The following is a 15743-nucleotide window of genomic DNA, read 5'->3' as shown; positions in this document are numbered from 1 at the left end:
GATATCTGTGCATTCTTTCAAATTCGTATTTGTGTTTACCGTCAACACTAATTTGCTCCATTGCGAGCCTCTAGTAATTTTCCACGCAATCACGATTCCTCGCTGTAGTCTGTAATCAGGTAATTTGACGTTGACACCGATAAGGTCTCTCATTTGTCAGCTTCATCGCGGAATGTTGAACTTAGGGCGCGGCTTGGTCGCGGGGTGTTTGACGCAGTGCGAGGTCGTGTTTTTGTCGAGGTTGCGGGGTTGCGCCGTATTAGACCGCGGTTTGGTCAGGGGGTACTTAAAAATTACATTTAGTGCGTAGCTTGGTCGCGGAGTATACATTTATTGGCTTAATGCGCGGCTCAATAAAGGTCGGGGGTGCAGCGCTGCGAGGGCTGCTGGGCGGCATAGTTCCGACAACCACAGGTAGCCAGCTACCTGTGCTATTACGATAAAGATAAGGATTTTAATATGTGACTAGGGCCTAGGGCTCTTTGTCTATATATATGAATATAGATAAATTCAATTTTGAAAGCGAACATGGTCTTAATTAAATGATGTTGCACTGAAGGTATATATCCACTCTTTTTATATTCTCATCTCTTTTTTCTGTGAACACTATATACCTCAAATCTGCACCACTGCGACCTTCAGTAAGTTCCTAAACAGCCACAATCTTTCGCTGGATTTGATGATCGGGTGACGTGACCATAACACCGATGAGCTAGTTGTTTGTCGCCTAGTCGCTTAGTGTTAGATTCAGTGCGAGGCTCGGTTGGGGTCGGAGGTATAGCACGGGAGGGCTGCAGGGCGGCGCGGTCTCGGCCCCTGCGCTTGCCGCAGTACACGCGACAATAGATGCCAAGGCATAAATAGACATGTCAACCCTTCTAACCCACTCCCTATACAACTCTTACCACATAGCTGGAAACGGTTGAAATAGCACAGGCCACTGACTTAGAATTACTAATCATCAATTCAAGATGTTCGCACATCGCAAGAAAAAACCAGGCCATAGAAGATCTGGGTTGTATGCTTCATTTCTAATTCTGTACAGAAACTCGAAGAGCTCAGCATTTTCATTTACTTGAGTTTGTTGATCTCCTCGACAATATTCTGAGGATCCTTCCAAGCAAGGGTGACATATCTTTAAGAGTTAGTACCTAGTTCCAATAATCAAGAGAGGGCTTCTTACTTTGTGTGGCTGCCTCTGGCTACAATGTCACCCTTTCCATTCATAAACTTAATGTTTGTATAAGCAAGAGTTTTTCCAACTGTAAAATATCAGCACAGTGTCTAAGGCAACATTGATAACTGTCATACACTTATCACAGGTAACCTCCTAGATGAAATTAGTATGAGAAAGCATATTTTCAGAGGGGGTTCTAGACGTACCGCTAGAATTTTATCACCAATCTTGCCTCCAGAGTTAAGGTAAGTCACTATTCAAGGAAACTAAGTTAGTGCTCATCCAGGTTAGGAAATGCAGCTTGCAGCTTACCATTCAGGTCGGTTGACACGCCAGTCGCAAACAGACCGCGGGAAGCGACAGCGAGAGAACCGCCAAGGTCCACTAGTGGATTGTAAGCATTGGCTGTTTGTGATTTTCTTTCAAGAGGCACGAACCCATGCTGGCAATGGTGCCTCCATGCAGGATGTTCAGGCGATTCTATAGGGAATGTTAGCAGTGGGACACAAAGGAACACGTGGGTGATGAGTGCGAAGGAGAAACGAGAGAATATAGTGATTTTTAATTACAGACCAAGCCGTCTGCCAGCTACTTACTGTGTGTTCCTTTTGAATTTCCAGTTCAAAGTTGACAGTCCCGGGTCTCGCAGCAGTCACCTGAAGCTATGGACATCAAATTGTTTAGCACCAGGACACTTCACATCTCTTCACAAATATGAAAGGTCTCACATTATTCAAGAGACTGCCAAACAGAGGTTAGCAACTTCAGTATGTTGACTCGGGTACAGATCACCTACCGAGGCTCTAGGCCCGAAGAGGCCCGAAAGGACTCCCAAACCTGCGAGAATAAGATATCAATAACACATCAACCACGGCATCAGCCGGGGATACCAATAACTTACCGATCTGACAAATCGAAGAGAAGTCATTTTGGTAATTGAATCCGCGATTGAGATGATGGAGAGGAAGAGAGCCATTCGGCAGTCAACCGGCGCGTCGGTCCCCGGAACTGCACAAGTTGGCCGCTTCGCCCACCGTACCCTTCATCGGCTTGACTTCAAGGCGCGACCTCAACTTTCTCACCATAGAGACGCCAGGTCTCTCGGGTTATCAACATGGCGGCATCTACGTCGCGACCTCTGGAATACCTTGAGGGTCTCCCCGGGACGACCTTCAATAAGCTGTACCAGCAGCCATCCACCGCCCTCGCCATCTTCCGGCGCATGCTTCCTGATCTGGGTACCTGGAGCTTTCACCTGATGCGCAAATATGGGACTAACAGTGAGAACAGCAAAATGTTTCGTCATGGCCCTTCTTTACTTGAAGGACCCTCTTCCTATGGCTGATCTCGAGCTTTGGGTCAACGCTGAGAGTCGAAAGTGAGACGTCTTGGGTTTTTTTGAGAGCTCCGCCGCTGACCAAAGACAAAGACAACGGGATAATGCTATTTCGATCCTGGGCAGACTGCACATTCTGCAATCGAAATTGAGCGACGAAAAAGTCCGCACCTATGTCGTCACCGATCCCTTCGCTACCTCCCTCCGCCAAGCTCTTACGGGCTCCGCCGATACCTTATCCTTCGGTGTTCTCTCCAACACACCCGATGAATATAAGATCTCGATCGATTTTCTAGATGACTATGCGCGACGGCAATGGGAAGCAGTTCTGGGATATATGGTTGGAACAAGTGCCTTTGAGCAACGGGGACCGAGAGACGGAGCCAGCTTGAGCGAAGGCGTGAAGCAGCTGCTTCAAGCTGGCCATCTTGTTGAACTCCGCGGTCGCAGTGTGGATATCACCAAAGACGGCTTCGGATTTGTGCTGCAGGACGTAAACACCCAGGTCTGGCATATCTTGATCCTCTACGTCCAAACGGCCGAGGCCATTGGCATGGATAGCGTCGAGGTTCTTTCCTTCCTATTCTTGCTGAGCAGCTTGGAGCTTGGTCGATCTTATGAGAAGAAGCATCTCACACCCGACCAAGTTCGCACCCTGAGTGGTCTCGCCGACTTTGGCATCGTCTACCAGGAATCGCCCGAGGCCACCCAGTTTTATCCCACTCGCCTTGCGACCACACTCACCTCGGACTCAAGTGCTCTGAGCAACCCCGTCACTGGGTCCATGGGACCTGCAGGCCAGCCTGGTAGCTCAGGCTCCGGGTTCATCATCATCGAAACCAACTACCGCCTCTACGCATATACATCATCACCACTCCAGATCTCCCTCATCTCACTATTCACAAATCTCAAGTACCGTTTCCCTAACTTGGTCACCGGTAAGGTTACTAGACAGTCCGTCCGCCGAGCCATCGAGATGGGCATCACAGCCGATCAGATTATTTCGTATCTGCTCACTCACGCGCACCCCCAAATGCGCAAGCACAATGCCGGGCACTCCACCTCCAACACGGGAGGTGTCCCTCCGTCTGTCTTACCACCCACCGTCACAGATCAAATCCGGCTGTGGCAACTTGAGCGAGACCGCCTGCGCGCTACAGCAGGTTTCCTCTTCAAGGACTTCACCAACTTCGCCGAATACCAAGCCCCATGCCAGTATGCTGCGGAAGTCGGCGTCCTAGTCTGGAAATCAGACCGGAAACGCATGTTCTTCGTCACCAGGCACGAGCAAGTCGCAGCTTTCTTGAAAAACAGAAAATAGCACTTTCCTCTCATTCACATTCATTGAGGCTCTAAGGCACAGATTGTGTCGTCCACGTGGCGTTTGGCTTGGGGCAAAAAAAAAGGCATATCACGAAATTATGATTACAAAGTTCATACTAGCTTCAACCAGAAATATATATAATACTCAAAACCCCCTGCTCATTGACTCATACCCTTCCAAAGCCCCCCAATCGTCACCTCAGGACCTTCAAAATGTAGCTTCCAACCCCGTAAAACACCGGGCTCGACCTTCTTCTCAAATGTCACCCACCTTCCGTCCACAGCCTTTTTATAACTAACAAAAGTATCACCAGCAACCTTATCCGGCAGAATGACTTTGACATCCGAAACCCTTCTCTCTTCCGGCACCTTCGGCACAGCCAAATCCCTCTCCGTAATTTCCTCGTCGATAAACTCATCAAAGCCCTCGAAGCTCTTACCCGCATAGAAGTCCCCTTCTTCCACCCCAATAACCACCTCCAAGACATCTGCAAGCAAAGGCCCATTCCAAACTCCCTCCCGATGCGGCGCAGACCTCAACGTCCTAATAGCCTGTCGTCGAATCCTCGGAACACGACAGTTCAACGCCGTGTAGTAAACAGGCGGGATGAATCCGCTTTCAACGGTGAATCCGTTTCCCCTGCATTCCGGACTTTTCATCAGCTCGGTGATATCCAGGTTCTGGATGCTGGCTGTCGTCCAAAATTTCCATAGTTCGAAGAATCCGCTAATTATTGCCATGAAATGTGCTGTTTGGTCGTCATAAGCCATTTCACTGGAGGGAGAGAGGAGCACCGAGGCCATTATTGTGGCCATTTCGTGGTAGACGCGTAGGAGGATGGATCCAAATTGGGATTGTCGGGTTGAGGGGGTCTGGCGCGTGTATGTTGCTGTGTGGGTTTTGCGCCACAGGATGAGGTCGGAGATGATGTTTTGTTGGGTTATAATCGTTTCTGAATCATTAGGTTCGGCTTGATTGGTCGATCTAAGGTCGTAGGAGTGCCGTTTTAGACAGTGTATTCTGTTGAGTAGGTCGTCGAGACATTGGCGTGCTTCGACCATTGAAGGAAATGTGTATGGGAGGGCATTTGTCAGAGGGTCCCGTATCATGACGCACATATGTGGTGGTACATAGCCGAACATGGCGGATTGAGTTGTGAGGCGGGCGTAAGAGTCGATGATGGCTTTGTGGGCGAAGTCCTCGGCTGGGCTGAGGATATTGGGGGATATAATTGAGCGGGATGATGGTGGTTTGGTGGACATTCCAGAGAGTAGTTGAATACCGTAGCGGAGGTGTGCAGCTCCCATTTGAAATTGTCCGCGTAGATACTCCAGTGTAACGAAGATCATGCAAGTTATGAGCGCCACACGGAGTGTGTTTTTGCCATTTCCGCCTGGTGCGCGGAGAAATTTAATAGCCTTGTTGTATTGTTGGAGCGTGAATTGTTCTGCGTCGAATCCATAGACTGCGGGAATCATCCATGGGCCATAATTTGAATCGTATCGATGTGCAGCTGACAAGGCCACGACAGCATGCCGAACTGCCGGCTCCTGTGCACTGGCCTGAAAAACAAGAGTCTCCCAGAAATCAGAAGTAAACAGGCCGGCAAATTTTTTAGTCGTTCTTTCCATGAACCAGTCGAATGATACCTGCTCGTCGGCCGTGAGACTGCCGACTGGTATCGGCGTGCAGTAGACTGACAAGGCTGTATTGCCCTGTGGCTGGCCATAGGGACTGCCTCCCCCTCCCCAGATGCCATAGCCTTCGCATGCTCGGCCTGTTGAGAGGCATCGACGGCATGCTGGGCGGCTCTCGTCACACTTGACACGGCGGGCCCTGCCTTCGTTAGTCTAGGTATTAGGACACGGACGGCTGGGACTTACTTGCAGGTTTTACAGCCAGATTTTACCTTTCTATTCCGCGGCTTTTGTAATGACTCATGCATAATTCATACATTCCAATAGCCTCATGTAAAAAGATTCGAGATGTGTTGAGACTTCCAGATGACGTTCAAGTTGCGAGTCAGTTTGGGCGTTGCACGCCCGCAATCCCTCATTGGTCAGCTCGCATTTGGTGAGATGCTATTGGATAAAGAGCAAGTATAAGTGGGTCCCGGATCGTACACCATCTGATTGGATGCGGCTAACTGCTAAGACCGGGTTTAACTCCGTAACTCCTCTATCACCGCGGGTCCCTTCCAATTGACTGCCCCATCGAAGACTGGGAACGGAATAGAGAAGCCGATCCATTCTGTCGTCGGCCATAATGACGCCGTCTCGGGTTCTGGGGTCTGTCCGGTTTCATGATATATAAAGACCAAGACCTTCCTAGAAATTCATCTTATCAGTTCAATTCCAACTTCTGAAATTCTACAATAGCATCTTCAACTACCCTTCTCAACATGTCTGCCCCTCTTCGCACTCTTGGCCGTGATGGCCCTCAAGTCAATGCCGTGGGACTTGGCCTCATGAGTATCGGTGGCCGCGCCTATGGGAAAGCAGGCCCGCTCGATGAGACCGTGGCCTTCCTGGACCACGCCCATTCCACGGGCCAACGATTCTGGGATACCGCCGACATCTATGGCGACAGTGAAGACATTATCGGCGAATGGTTCAAGCGATCTGGCAAGCGAAATGATATCTTCCTTGCCACCAAGTTCGCCCTTGGGTTCAATGGCACGGGTACGGTTCGATCTGACCCTGAGTATGTCAAGGCCGCTTGTGAGAAGAGCTTGAAGAGACTCGGCATTGACACCATTGATCTGTACTATTGTCACCGCGTGGACGGGAAGACTCCCATTGAAAAGACTGTTGAGACTATGGTTGAACTGAAGAAGTAGGTTCGCCTACCTCGCAACAGACATATTCACTAACAATATATTGCAGAGCGGGGAAGATTAAGTATCTTGGATTGTCCGAGTGCTCAGCTGCAACTCTGCGTCGCGCTCATGCTGTTCACCCCATCAGTGCATACCAGGTAGAATACAGTCCATTTGCTCTTGATATCGAGGGCAAGACCACCGACGTGCTTAACACTTGCCGCGAGTTGGGCATTGCCGTTATTGCGTACAGTCCGATTGGACGCGGTATATTGTCTGGCCAGATCAAGTCACCTGCCGACATTCCAGAGAACGATTTCCGCCACATGCTACCGAAGTATTCCCAGGAAAACTTCCCTCAGATCTTACGACTGGTCGAGGGATTGCAGGGTATTGCCAAGGCCCATGACAGCACCACAGCACAGGTTGCTCTCGCATGGTTGCAGGCTCAGGGCCCAGACATTATTCCCATTCCCGGAACCAAGTCGACATCGCGCATGGACGAGAATGCCGCTTCTGCTTTGCTCACATTGAGCGACAAGGAAGTGCAGCAGATTCGTGAGCTTGTTGAGCGCACCGAGATTATCGGCGATCGTTACCCGGAAGTGTAAGTTTTGTTGCTCAATGCAAGGGAGCTGAAACTAATCCAAAACAGACTAAACCGAGCTACTTTTGCCGACACTCCGACATTGTAAAGTGGCCTAACGAGGCTGAATCAATAGTCTATAGCTATAGCACATAAAAAAATACACTCATCTCCCGAAGAAGTCAAGTGATCGTCAGCGAAGAAAACCTCGTATCCATTCTGGGCACAGCGTAGCGACTCGGAGAAGGGGGCCAAAACATGACGGGCGGCCGTCTGTCGCACAATCATATTCTCGTTATTCCTCCACCTATCAATATCAGATATCAACATCCCTACGAATCACCAGCCTCTAAGATAAGCTTAAACAGATCGAGGTCCGAGTCCTCCTCCAATCCTGGAAGCTAGGGAAAGTACGTGCTATGACGAAGTGGGTCACTCCCCTTGATTTTTTTTTCTATTATTATTCGCAAGGGACCACACCAGCGCCAGCCCCCTCCCGACCCCGCGAAAAATCCCACGGGTTCCGTTGTTTGTTTTCCTGACAAGCAACCCTAGGGCCCTGAAATGTCCTCGACCAGCGAGGCCAGTCCCGGTAACTGGATCACCGGTAGTTATACCGGGAACAGCATCGGGGTGCGCATCACCATCGGCACCTTTGTTTGTGTCGCGTGGTACAATGTTATCGAGCTGATCGTGCTCATTTTCTTGACCTTCAAGCGGTTCCAGGGTCCCTATTTTTGGAGTATGTTAATTTCGGCTGTCGGCATTCTTCCTTACTCGGTCGGGTATTTGATGAAGTTTTTCGATCTTACTTCCGCTACTTGGGTCCCGGTTACGCTGCTTACTGTCGGCTGGTGGGCGATGGTTACGGGTCAATCATTTGTGCTGTACTCGCGGTTGCATTTGGTTATTGAGAACCAGCGCATTCTACGCCTGGTTAAGGGAATGATTATCATGAATATCTTCCTCTTGCATGTTCCGACCACCGTGCTTACCTATGCTGCCAATTTCTCGGGTTCCTACGCGTCGATCGCGGGGTATGATATTATGGAGAAGATTCAACTTACTGGATTCTGTGTTCAAGAAGTTATTATCTCCAGTCTGTACATGTGGGAGACAAATCGCATGCTACAGTCGAATACCGATCGTGGTAGTCGCAAGACTATCATGCAGCTGCTCGCCGTCAACGTCTCTTGTATCTTGATGGATATCGCCCTCATGGTTATCGAGTTTATGAACTTCTACATCTACCAGACGACACTCAAGGCTACGCTGTACAGTGTCAAACTCAAGTTGGAAATCGCCGTCTTGGGTAAGCTGGTTAAGGTTGCTCATCAACATCTCTGGCGATCTAATACCGAGCGTGGTCAATACCCCTCATTTGTTGACCCCACCCGCATCGAATCTGACTTCAACCATCCTGAATCTTCGCTTGGCACATATCAGGGTTTCAAGGGTCGTACATCTCCGTTTGAGGCCATTGACTGTGACGATGTGACATAACTTTATGCATGATACTATGTGTAATTCTCACAGAGAACACTCTCAAACCGGAAAACGTCTTACAATTCCCGGCTAATGCATAAATGCCACTTTCATGGAATCCGATTGACCGGCCGACGTATGCAGATAACTTGCCAAGGGTTGCAGACGCACCGCTGTTGCGAACTTCAGAGGGCCGCGGTCTCCACTGCTCATCACACACTGGTCCCAGCACGAAAGACTGTCAACGCAGTCACCACAAGCACTCTAGTGTTTTCACGGCCGATGGGGAACATTGCGCCGATGAATCCAAGGGCTGGACGCTGTGTAAACCGCCCATAGCTGTGCAAAGTGGCGCGCAAGGTCGTACACAAGTCTTGTAAAAGATCCCAAACAACTTATTTGGGGTTTCTCGCCCCTGATGCTTCTACTATAATGCAAATGAGCAAAATACAGCCAACCACTGCCCCATCTAGAGGACTCAAAAAGCACTTCATATTGTACATAATCGCTCTACCCTTCTACAAAAGGGCCAATGAGATATTCCACGTAGACCTAGACACTTCATTCCTATAGTTATGTTACCTCCCCGCTAGGCTATTATTCTAAAACTTTAATTTGAAGGTGGTGTTATTACCGTTTCTAATTGGCAAGGATCCAGTTGCATCCAAGGCGCCTACAAATGGACCGGCTATAAGCTCCATAGCCATGCAATTCTCTAATATTCGACATGAGCCCTTCACTCGAAGTTTTCTGCTCCATAAAGCCAATGTGATTCTTTAACCGACTTAAAGATGATCATCATGAGCGGCAATAATCCATTCCATCCTGGTCTCTCGGCATTGGTATACACCCCGTAGCTGAGGAACAGCTCCACAGCACCCCTCTGGTAGCTTTTGCTACCAAAAACAGTGGAGATCCACAAGTATTGATCTTGAGATTCACATCCGTTCCTTTCTTCAGCAGCATGCGCATGATGCTTAGATATCCCTTGTATACGCTCAAAGCTATCCACGCGCATCTTTGGATCCGCACCCTCCACAAGAAGCAGCTTTGTGCTTTGGAGCATCCGAACTCTACTGCCTCGTGCAGTGCAGATGTAGTGGATAGTTCCGGGCCCAGAATCGACAGAAAACCTGGCATGCTAGTGGCCAGGGAGGCCCCGTTGTTGATTAATAGCTGTAACATGCTCTGATTGCTCCATATAACGCCCATGTCAAGAAGTGTTTCGTTCTCGTCACTGAGAAGTCCGATTTAGATGCCATGAGCCAGGACATCTTCTCCGATATGATTTGTTTGTCGAATGGAAGATATATATCCCGACATACCGCCAAATCTAAATCATATTAAAGCGACTATGGACATGTTTTTCGATCAACGTTGTCCCGCTCTTGAGGTGCCGTTTCACGACACATGCTTCCGCGTCAGACGGCTTCCTGACGAGGCACTTCGATGCTGCGATCATAAATGTGAAGATAAGCTCAAAATTGTCTTCCATCTCTCAGTGTGGCCGATGCTGTGTAACAGGGGGATGCTTTTACGACTTGAATGAATGAGATTTGGAACAGAAAAATTATAAGTACTTCTTTTCTAGACATGTGCCTAGTAGTCATCGCTACTCAGACATGGATCTCTGGTCTAACTTTAGAGAGAGGTCTAGGGCTGAGTCTCCACCCGCCGCCAGGTTTGTACGACTGTGAGCCAGGCACAGTTACACAGATACCAGAAGCTTAAATTCCGTCCTAAATGGGTGACACCACGTAAAGGGGGTGTTCAATACCGGCTCAGACAATCTAACTGCAGGATGATGTAAGAACCCGCCTTCAGTTTCGATTTAATTCAAATCAAATACACGTTTTCATGTAAATGCTGCTGAGGCCCGAGGTATGAGGGCGAAGAGCATCACCCATCCACCGCCTGATTCAACGCGTTCACACGGTAACTCTCACTGCGCTCAATGAGCTGTGCATGGGTTCCTCGATCCACACACCGACCGTTCTCAATCAAGAAAATGACATCTGCCTTGCGAATTGTGTACAATCTGTGCGCGATGGCGATAACTGTCATATTCTTAGCGGCCTTTTCGAGTCCATCTTGCAACAGGCGCTCGGACTCCGCGTCAAGGGCACTCGTTGACTCATCTAGTAGCAAGAGCCTGGGCTTGCGAACGAGTGCTCGCGCAATCGCCAACCGCTGTTTCTGGCCACCCGACAGCCGATCCCCGTTTGATCCGCAGGCGGAGTCATATCCATCGGGCATCTCCATGATTGTGTCATGAATATTGGCCAGCTTACATGCTACCTCGAGTGCCTCTTGTGTCACTTTTTGACCGGGTCTAGCGCCGATAGTAAGGTTGAATCGGATTGTGCCATCAAACATGACACTTTGCTGTGGGACGTAGGCGATCTCATGACGGAATGAACCGTCACCGTATGCGATATCTTGACCGTCGACTTGAATCGAGCCGGATTCTGGCTTGTAGAGACGCTCTACCAGTGAGATGATTGTAGACTTTCCAGCACCACTTGGGCCGACGAGAGCAGCAAATTGACCAGGTTGAATACTCAGATCCAGGCCGTGAAGCACACGTGTATCTGGCCGCGCAGGGTATGAAAACTCAACCTGTTTGAAGGAAACACTTATACCACCAGTTGACAGCGGAACAAATTTTTCAACGGTAGGGGCGGTGGCTTCAATATCGCCAAGTAGCATGAGAGGTGCGGAAAGTTTCGTAGTTGATCCGAGTTCGAGGAGATTCAATAGCCGTCGAGTGGCGTGAAATGCACGCGAGACTTCTGGCACAAGAGCGAACATTTGACCCCAAAGTTGAGAACTAACGAGTAGAGCTAGCTGCACAATAAAGAATTGAGTCTGTGTATAGTCGCCCGCGATAATTCTTTTCGATCCCCACCAGTAAGCCAACGCGTAGAGGAAGTTGCTAAGCCCGTAGCCAACAGCTAGCCACAAGTTGGCCCACGCGCTATGTTTGGCAATCTGGCGTATGGGTCCTTGGAGAGACCGTCGATATGTGCCCATAATTTCATGCTCCAAGGAGAGCGACATGACCGTCTTTATTGAATTGACGGCTTCTACCGTGATAGCATTGGCGTTCGCGAAGGCTTCCAGGTGGCGCTCTTCGAAATCGGCCAAGGTGGTGAGGCGCATCCAGCCAGCACCAAGCAGCAGTGGAACAACAGATAGACAGACCAATGCAATTTTCCAAGCAATGATGTGCGTCATAGTAATTGTCGCGACCAGGCTGACGAGAATTGAAAGGATCGTACAGATGACGGAGCCGGTCAAACCACCCAACGCACTGCTATCCTGGGTAATAAGCGACAACAATAAGGAAGGGTTTCGCTCTTTCGATTCATGCCATTCCAGGTCTTGCTCCAAAATGGAGCGCAACGAGAGTATTCGCACTTTGTAAATGACCTGTTCTGCGACCCAACCAAACAGTGACCAGCTCACGAAATTTGCTAGGAACTCAACAATGGCCAACACAAAGAACATGAGTCCAAACAAAGACCCGGCATGGCGAATAGTATCGGGTTCCTCACATCCGCTCAGTTTTCCCACGACATTGCCGAATATCACGGCTGAGCCACAGTACGTGCCGCCAATGATCACGGCGCCAGTGACAGACAAAATTAGAACAAATGAGTATGGTCGGAAGAGCGAGCCCATGGATCGCGTTGTCGACACGAAACTTCGTTCTAGCCTTGGCTTTTCTGAATCATCCTTCTTTTCGGAGGGTTCAAGCTTGACTTCCCTTGCGGCATCAGCCATGATTTCCTTCTCATCGAACTCCTGTGCAGACGAGCCAGAGCTGGCGGAGACTCCTTCTTTCCCATCATCTCCATCGCCATGCACATTGAGATTCTGAAGACGAACAAGCTCGGCATAGGCTCCATTCGCCTCGATCAGATTTTGGTGCGTGCCTTGTTCCACCAGTTTACCCTGACGCATGACAATAATGTTATCTGCATTCTTGATGGTTGACAGCCTATGCGCAATGGTGATGACAGTTCGACCAGATGCCACCTTTTCTAACGCCAATTGGATGCGAGCCTCCGTTGCCGAGTCCAGTGAAGCCGTTGCTTCGTCGAGAATGAGAATACGCGGATCTTTCACCAAAGCGCGCGCAAGTGAGATACGCTGTTTTTGACCACCACTGATGAGATTTCCCTTGGAGCCGACATGAGTCCCATAGCCTTCTTCGAGCCGCTCGATGAATCCGTCTGCGTCGGCCAATAGAGCGGCATCCAGTACCAGCTGCACGATCTCTCTTGCTTCGGTGCTGTGTGATAGCGAGGCTGTAACCAAGTCCTGGCCGTCTCTCACTAGAGCGGCAACTTCAGCTAGGGCATTGCTCATCAGCATAGTACGGAGATGCTCATGTCTAGGAGAGTTGATGAGACCCAGGGCAATGTTCTCGAGGATCGATCGATCCAGTAGATAAGGCTCCTGTTGTACAAGACTGGTGTAACTTCGCACGGATCGTACATTGAGATCCCTGACATCGTGGCCGTCCAACAGAACAGAGCCGTTGTTCACATCATAAAATCGAGTGATCAGTCCCGCAACGGTGGACTTCCCACTGCCAGAAAGACCAACAATGGCCGTCTGCTGACCAGCTGGACAGGTCAGAGAGAGATTTTGCAGCACGGGTCTGTCTGGGCGAGATGAGAATGTGAAAGATACATCACGCAACTCAATGTTTCCTGTAGCTTCTGAGAGTATCCGACCGGTAGTTTCGGATGTGCCGTCGATAGCCGAAGAGTGCTCGATATCGGACTCTAACTTGCGAAATGCCACCGACGCGGCATCGAAGCTTTTCAGGAAGGGTGCGGCTTGGCTGAGGATGAGAGAGGCTATGGATGGATATTAGCATATTTTCGAGCCCACAAAGTGCAAAATAAAGCGCAAAATGAAATCATACCGTCTACAAGGATAAGAATGACTGTAAAGATTGCGCCCACCGAGATACCCCCGTCGGCTTCGACGGCCTCAGCGATTTGCCGCGATCCCTGCCAAAATGCAAGACCATTCGCCGAGAAGGCGATGAAGTACAACAGTCCAGCCTGACTCGCCATGGCAATTGACTTCTTCACGCCAGCTGCCAAAGTTGGATTCAAAACGTCGACGAACTTTTTCTCGAGTTGTGCATTCGCCGAAAATGCGTGCAAAAGCATGGTATTGGAAAAAGCTTCCAAGGCAACCGAAGATGCTTTGGCCATGCCCTCCATTGTCTGTGCGAAGAACTTTTGCACAAAGTACCCACCACCCAACGCCATCAAAAGATACGCTGGGGTGAGCGAGACAAGTATCCCAGCCAGCTTTGGATCTTTGATGAAGGCCACTACATATGCAACAACGAAAAAAGAAACACTATTGATCACAATGCCAACTTTCTCGTTCGCTCCCTGCTGTACCACCGATATCTCGCCTGTGATCCGTGCGGCCACCTCCCCGGCTGGCAAGTTGTCGAAGAAAGCCGCATCCTGACGTAAAATAGCGCTCAAGTATTTTTCTCGCAGTCTCTGGGCCAGTCTCTCGCCAGAGAGGTTCCAGCAAAGGGAGTATATGTAGATGAGCGCAAAATATGCGATACCGACGTAAACGATCATCAAGATCTTGCCGTTGATTCCCGACTGGTACGACTCAGCGCTGGAACTGCTGGCCTCGCAGGTTGCCGAGTTGAGTCCATCGACGAGCTGTCCAAAAACAATCGACATTATGGGAAATGGGACTCCGGATGCAATTGAAGATACGAACCCAATGAAGAGGATGACCAGATCAGTGGACGAGGGGCTTCCATAGACCAGCAACCGACCGAATGTGGTGGCTCGGTGCCAGATCTGTTGAGAAAATCTTCATGAGCGCGAATATTCTATGAAGAAGCGATAATATGTAACTCACGCTTGGCTTAGCTACCATCTTTGCGTATGTAGATGACCCGGCCGCAGCAGCCATGATTCTTAGACCTTTTGCTCAATAGGAGACAGCGATACCAGAAAGCCAAAAAAAAACTTGCAGGAATATTGAGGAACTTACTCCAGCTACGAATCTGCCACCTACATTGCATTTCTTTCTGCAAACGACAACCGCATAGATTAGCGCACCTACCCGACCATCTTTTCCTTTCCTGAAGAAATGAGCCGACCTCGGAACGATTTTCAACCGAGAAATGGAAATTATCAGATCCGAGATAATTCTCGCATCTCAATTGCCCAGCATTCGCCAAGGGGCCAGGATGCATCTCTACGGAAGCGACGTATTGGAACCTGGGCAATCTGATTAGGGTTTGATCTAGTCAGGTCATGTATTTCGGTAAATTACAAGACCGTATTTAACGCATAGGTTCGAGCGTATGCAGGACCCTGCAAGTGTGGATTTTCCTATTTTTTTCCGAAAAAACCAACAGGATCTTGTAACTGGGGTAGATCTGTCTTGGCTAGAGATAGCGATGGTGCAATCATAAACAGACGGTTATCTCCGGCCACCGGGACCGAACTTCGCTGTTTGGGGGTCTAGTTGATCTGTCAAAGCTATGGACAACCGACTGGTCCGTCGGGAGGCTTGGGGCCGCAACCCACCATAACCCACCAGTATTTCTCTCAGTCCGAGATGCTGGCGCCAGAGATTTGAATGTCTCACCAATGGGTTCAATAATGGTAAATTACCCTCTAATTGGGGTTTTATTGCTATTCCTTCCCGTGTTTAATCTTCCCCAATTTATCTCTTATTCAATTATTGATCAACTACCGCACGTTCATCTTTCGTCATATTTCTCCTTATGCATCGACCTATTTCCAATGGACTTGGGATACATGGGCCTCTCGGGTTTACTAGGAGTGTGACACGTAGATGTCTCCCACAAAACGCCACGGTGAGTATATCAAGGGTTGCAGGGTTCCATCCGAACCCAGAAAACCATCATCTAATCTGATTGATAATCAGCGGTAATCTAACCGAGCATTCAAGTTCACCAGCACCATTGGCGTTGGGCAACGATCG

At 49.3% G+C, this 15743-nt stretch overlaps 6 protein-coding genes across 6 annotated transcripts; 3 read left to right on the top strand and 3 right to left on the bottom strand.

Moving 5' to 3' along the window:
- Positions 1-1071: 1071 nt before the first annotated feature.
- N7443_005643 (PaaI family thioesterase) lies at positions 1072-2105 on the bottom strand (the record flags this gene model as incomplete). The annotated part of the gene is made up of 10 exons (XM_056885699.1): positions 1072-1135; positions 1184-1262; positions 1312-1330; positions 1384-1430; positions 1490-1561; positions 1615-1657; positions 1774-1839; positions 1906-1918; positions 1974-2014; positions 2079-2105. 10 exons carry the CDS (start codon positions 2103-2105, stop codon positions 1072-1074), a joined length of 471 nt encoding a protein of 156 aa, XP_056741147.1.
- A 186-nt stretch (positions 2106-2291) lies between these two features.
- On the top strand, positions 2292-3834 carry N7443_005642 (TFIIH/NER complex subunit TFB2; the record flags this gene model as incomplete). The annotated part of the gene is made up of 3 exons (XM_056885698.1): positions 2292-2415; positions 2468-2555; positions 2607-3834. 3 exons carry the CDS (start codon positions 2292-2294, stop codon positions 3832-3834), a joined length of 1440 nt encoding a protein of 479 aa, XP_056741146.1.
- A 161-nt stretch (positions 3835-3995) lies between these two features.
- On the bottom strand, positions 3996-5782 carry N7443_005641 (Zn(II)2Cys6 transcription factor domain-containing protein; the record flags this gene model as incomplete). The annotated part of the gene is made up of 2 exons (XM_056885697.1): positions 3996-5673; positions 5721-5782. The coding sequence occupies 2 exons, from the start codon at positions 5780-5782 to the stop codon at positions 3996-3998; spliced, it is 1740 nt and encodes a 579-aa protein (XP_056741145.1).
- A 456-nt stretch (positions 5783-6238) lies between these two features.
- Positions 6239-7350, top strand: N7443_005640 (uncharacterized protein; the record flags this gene model as incomplete). The annotated part of the gene is made up of 3 exons (XM_056885696.1): positions 6239-6672; positions 6723-7262; positions 7311-7350. 3 exons carry the CDS (start codon positions 6239-6241, stop codon positions 7348-7350), a joined length of 1014 nt encoding a protein of 337 aa, XP_056741144.1.
- A 455-nt stretch (positions 7351-7805) lies between these two features.
- N7443_005639 (uncharacterized protein) lies at positions 7806-8744 on the top strand (the record flags this gene model as incomplete). The annotated part of the gene is made up of 1 exon (XM_056885695.1): positions 7806-8744. The coding sequence occupies one exon, from the start codon at positions 7806-7808 to the stop codon at positions 8742-8744; it is 939 nt and encodes a 312-aa protein (XP_056741143.1).
- A 1881-nt stretch (positions 8745-10625) lies between these two features.
- N7443_005638 (ABC transporter ATP-binding protein) lies at positions 10626-14699 on the bottom strand (the record flags this gene model as incomplete). Its single annotated transcript, XM_056885694.1, has 3 exons — positions 10626-13597; positions 13666-14584; positions 14646-14699. The coding sequence occupies 3 exons, from the start codon at positions 14697-14699 to the stop codon at positions 10626-10628; spliced, it is 3945 nt and encodes a 1314-aa protein (XP_056741142.1).
- Between the last annotated feature and the right edge of the window lie 1044 nt (positions 14700-15743).

Source organism: Penicillium atrosanguineum (genome assembly GCF_028827265.1).
Source record: "Penicillium atrosanguineum strain IBT 20685 chromosome Unknown utg000004l_segment0_segment0, whole genome shotgun sequence".
Taxonomy (NCBI): Eukaryota; Fungi; Ascomycota; class Eurotiomycetes; order Eurotiales; family Aspergillaceae; genus Penicillium; species Penicillium atrosanguineum.
Note: the sequence above shows the minus strand (reverse complement) of the source record. Positions and strands in the feature narration are given on the sequence as shown.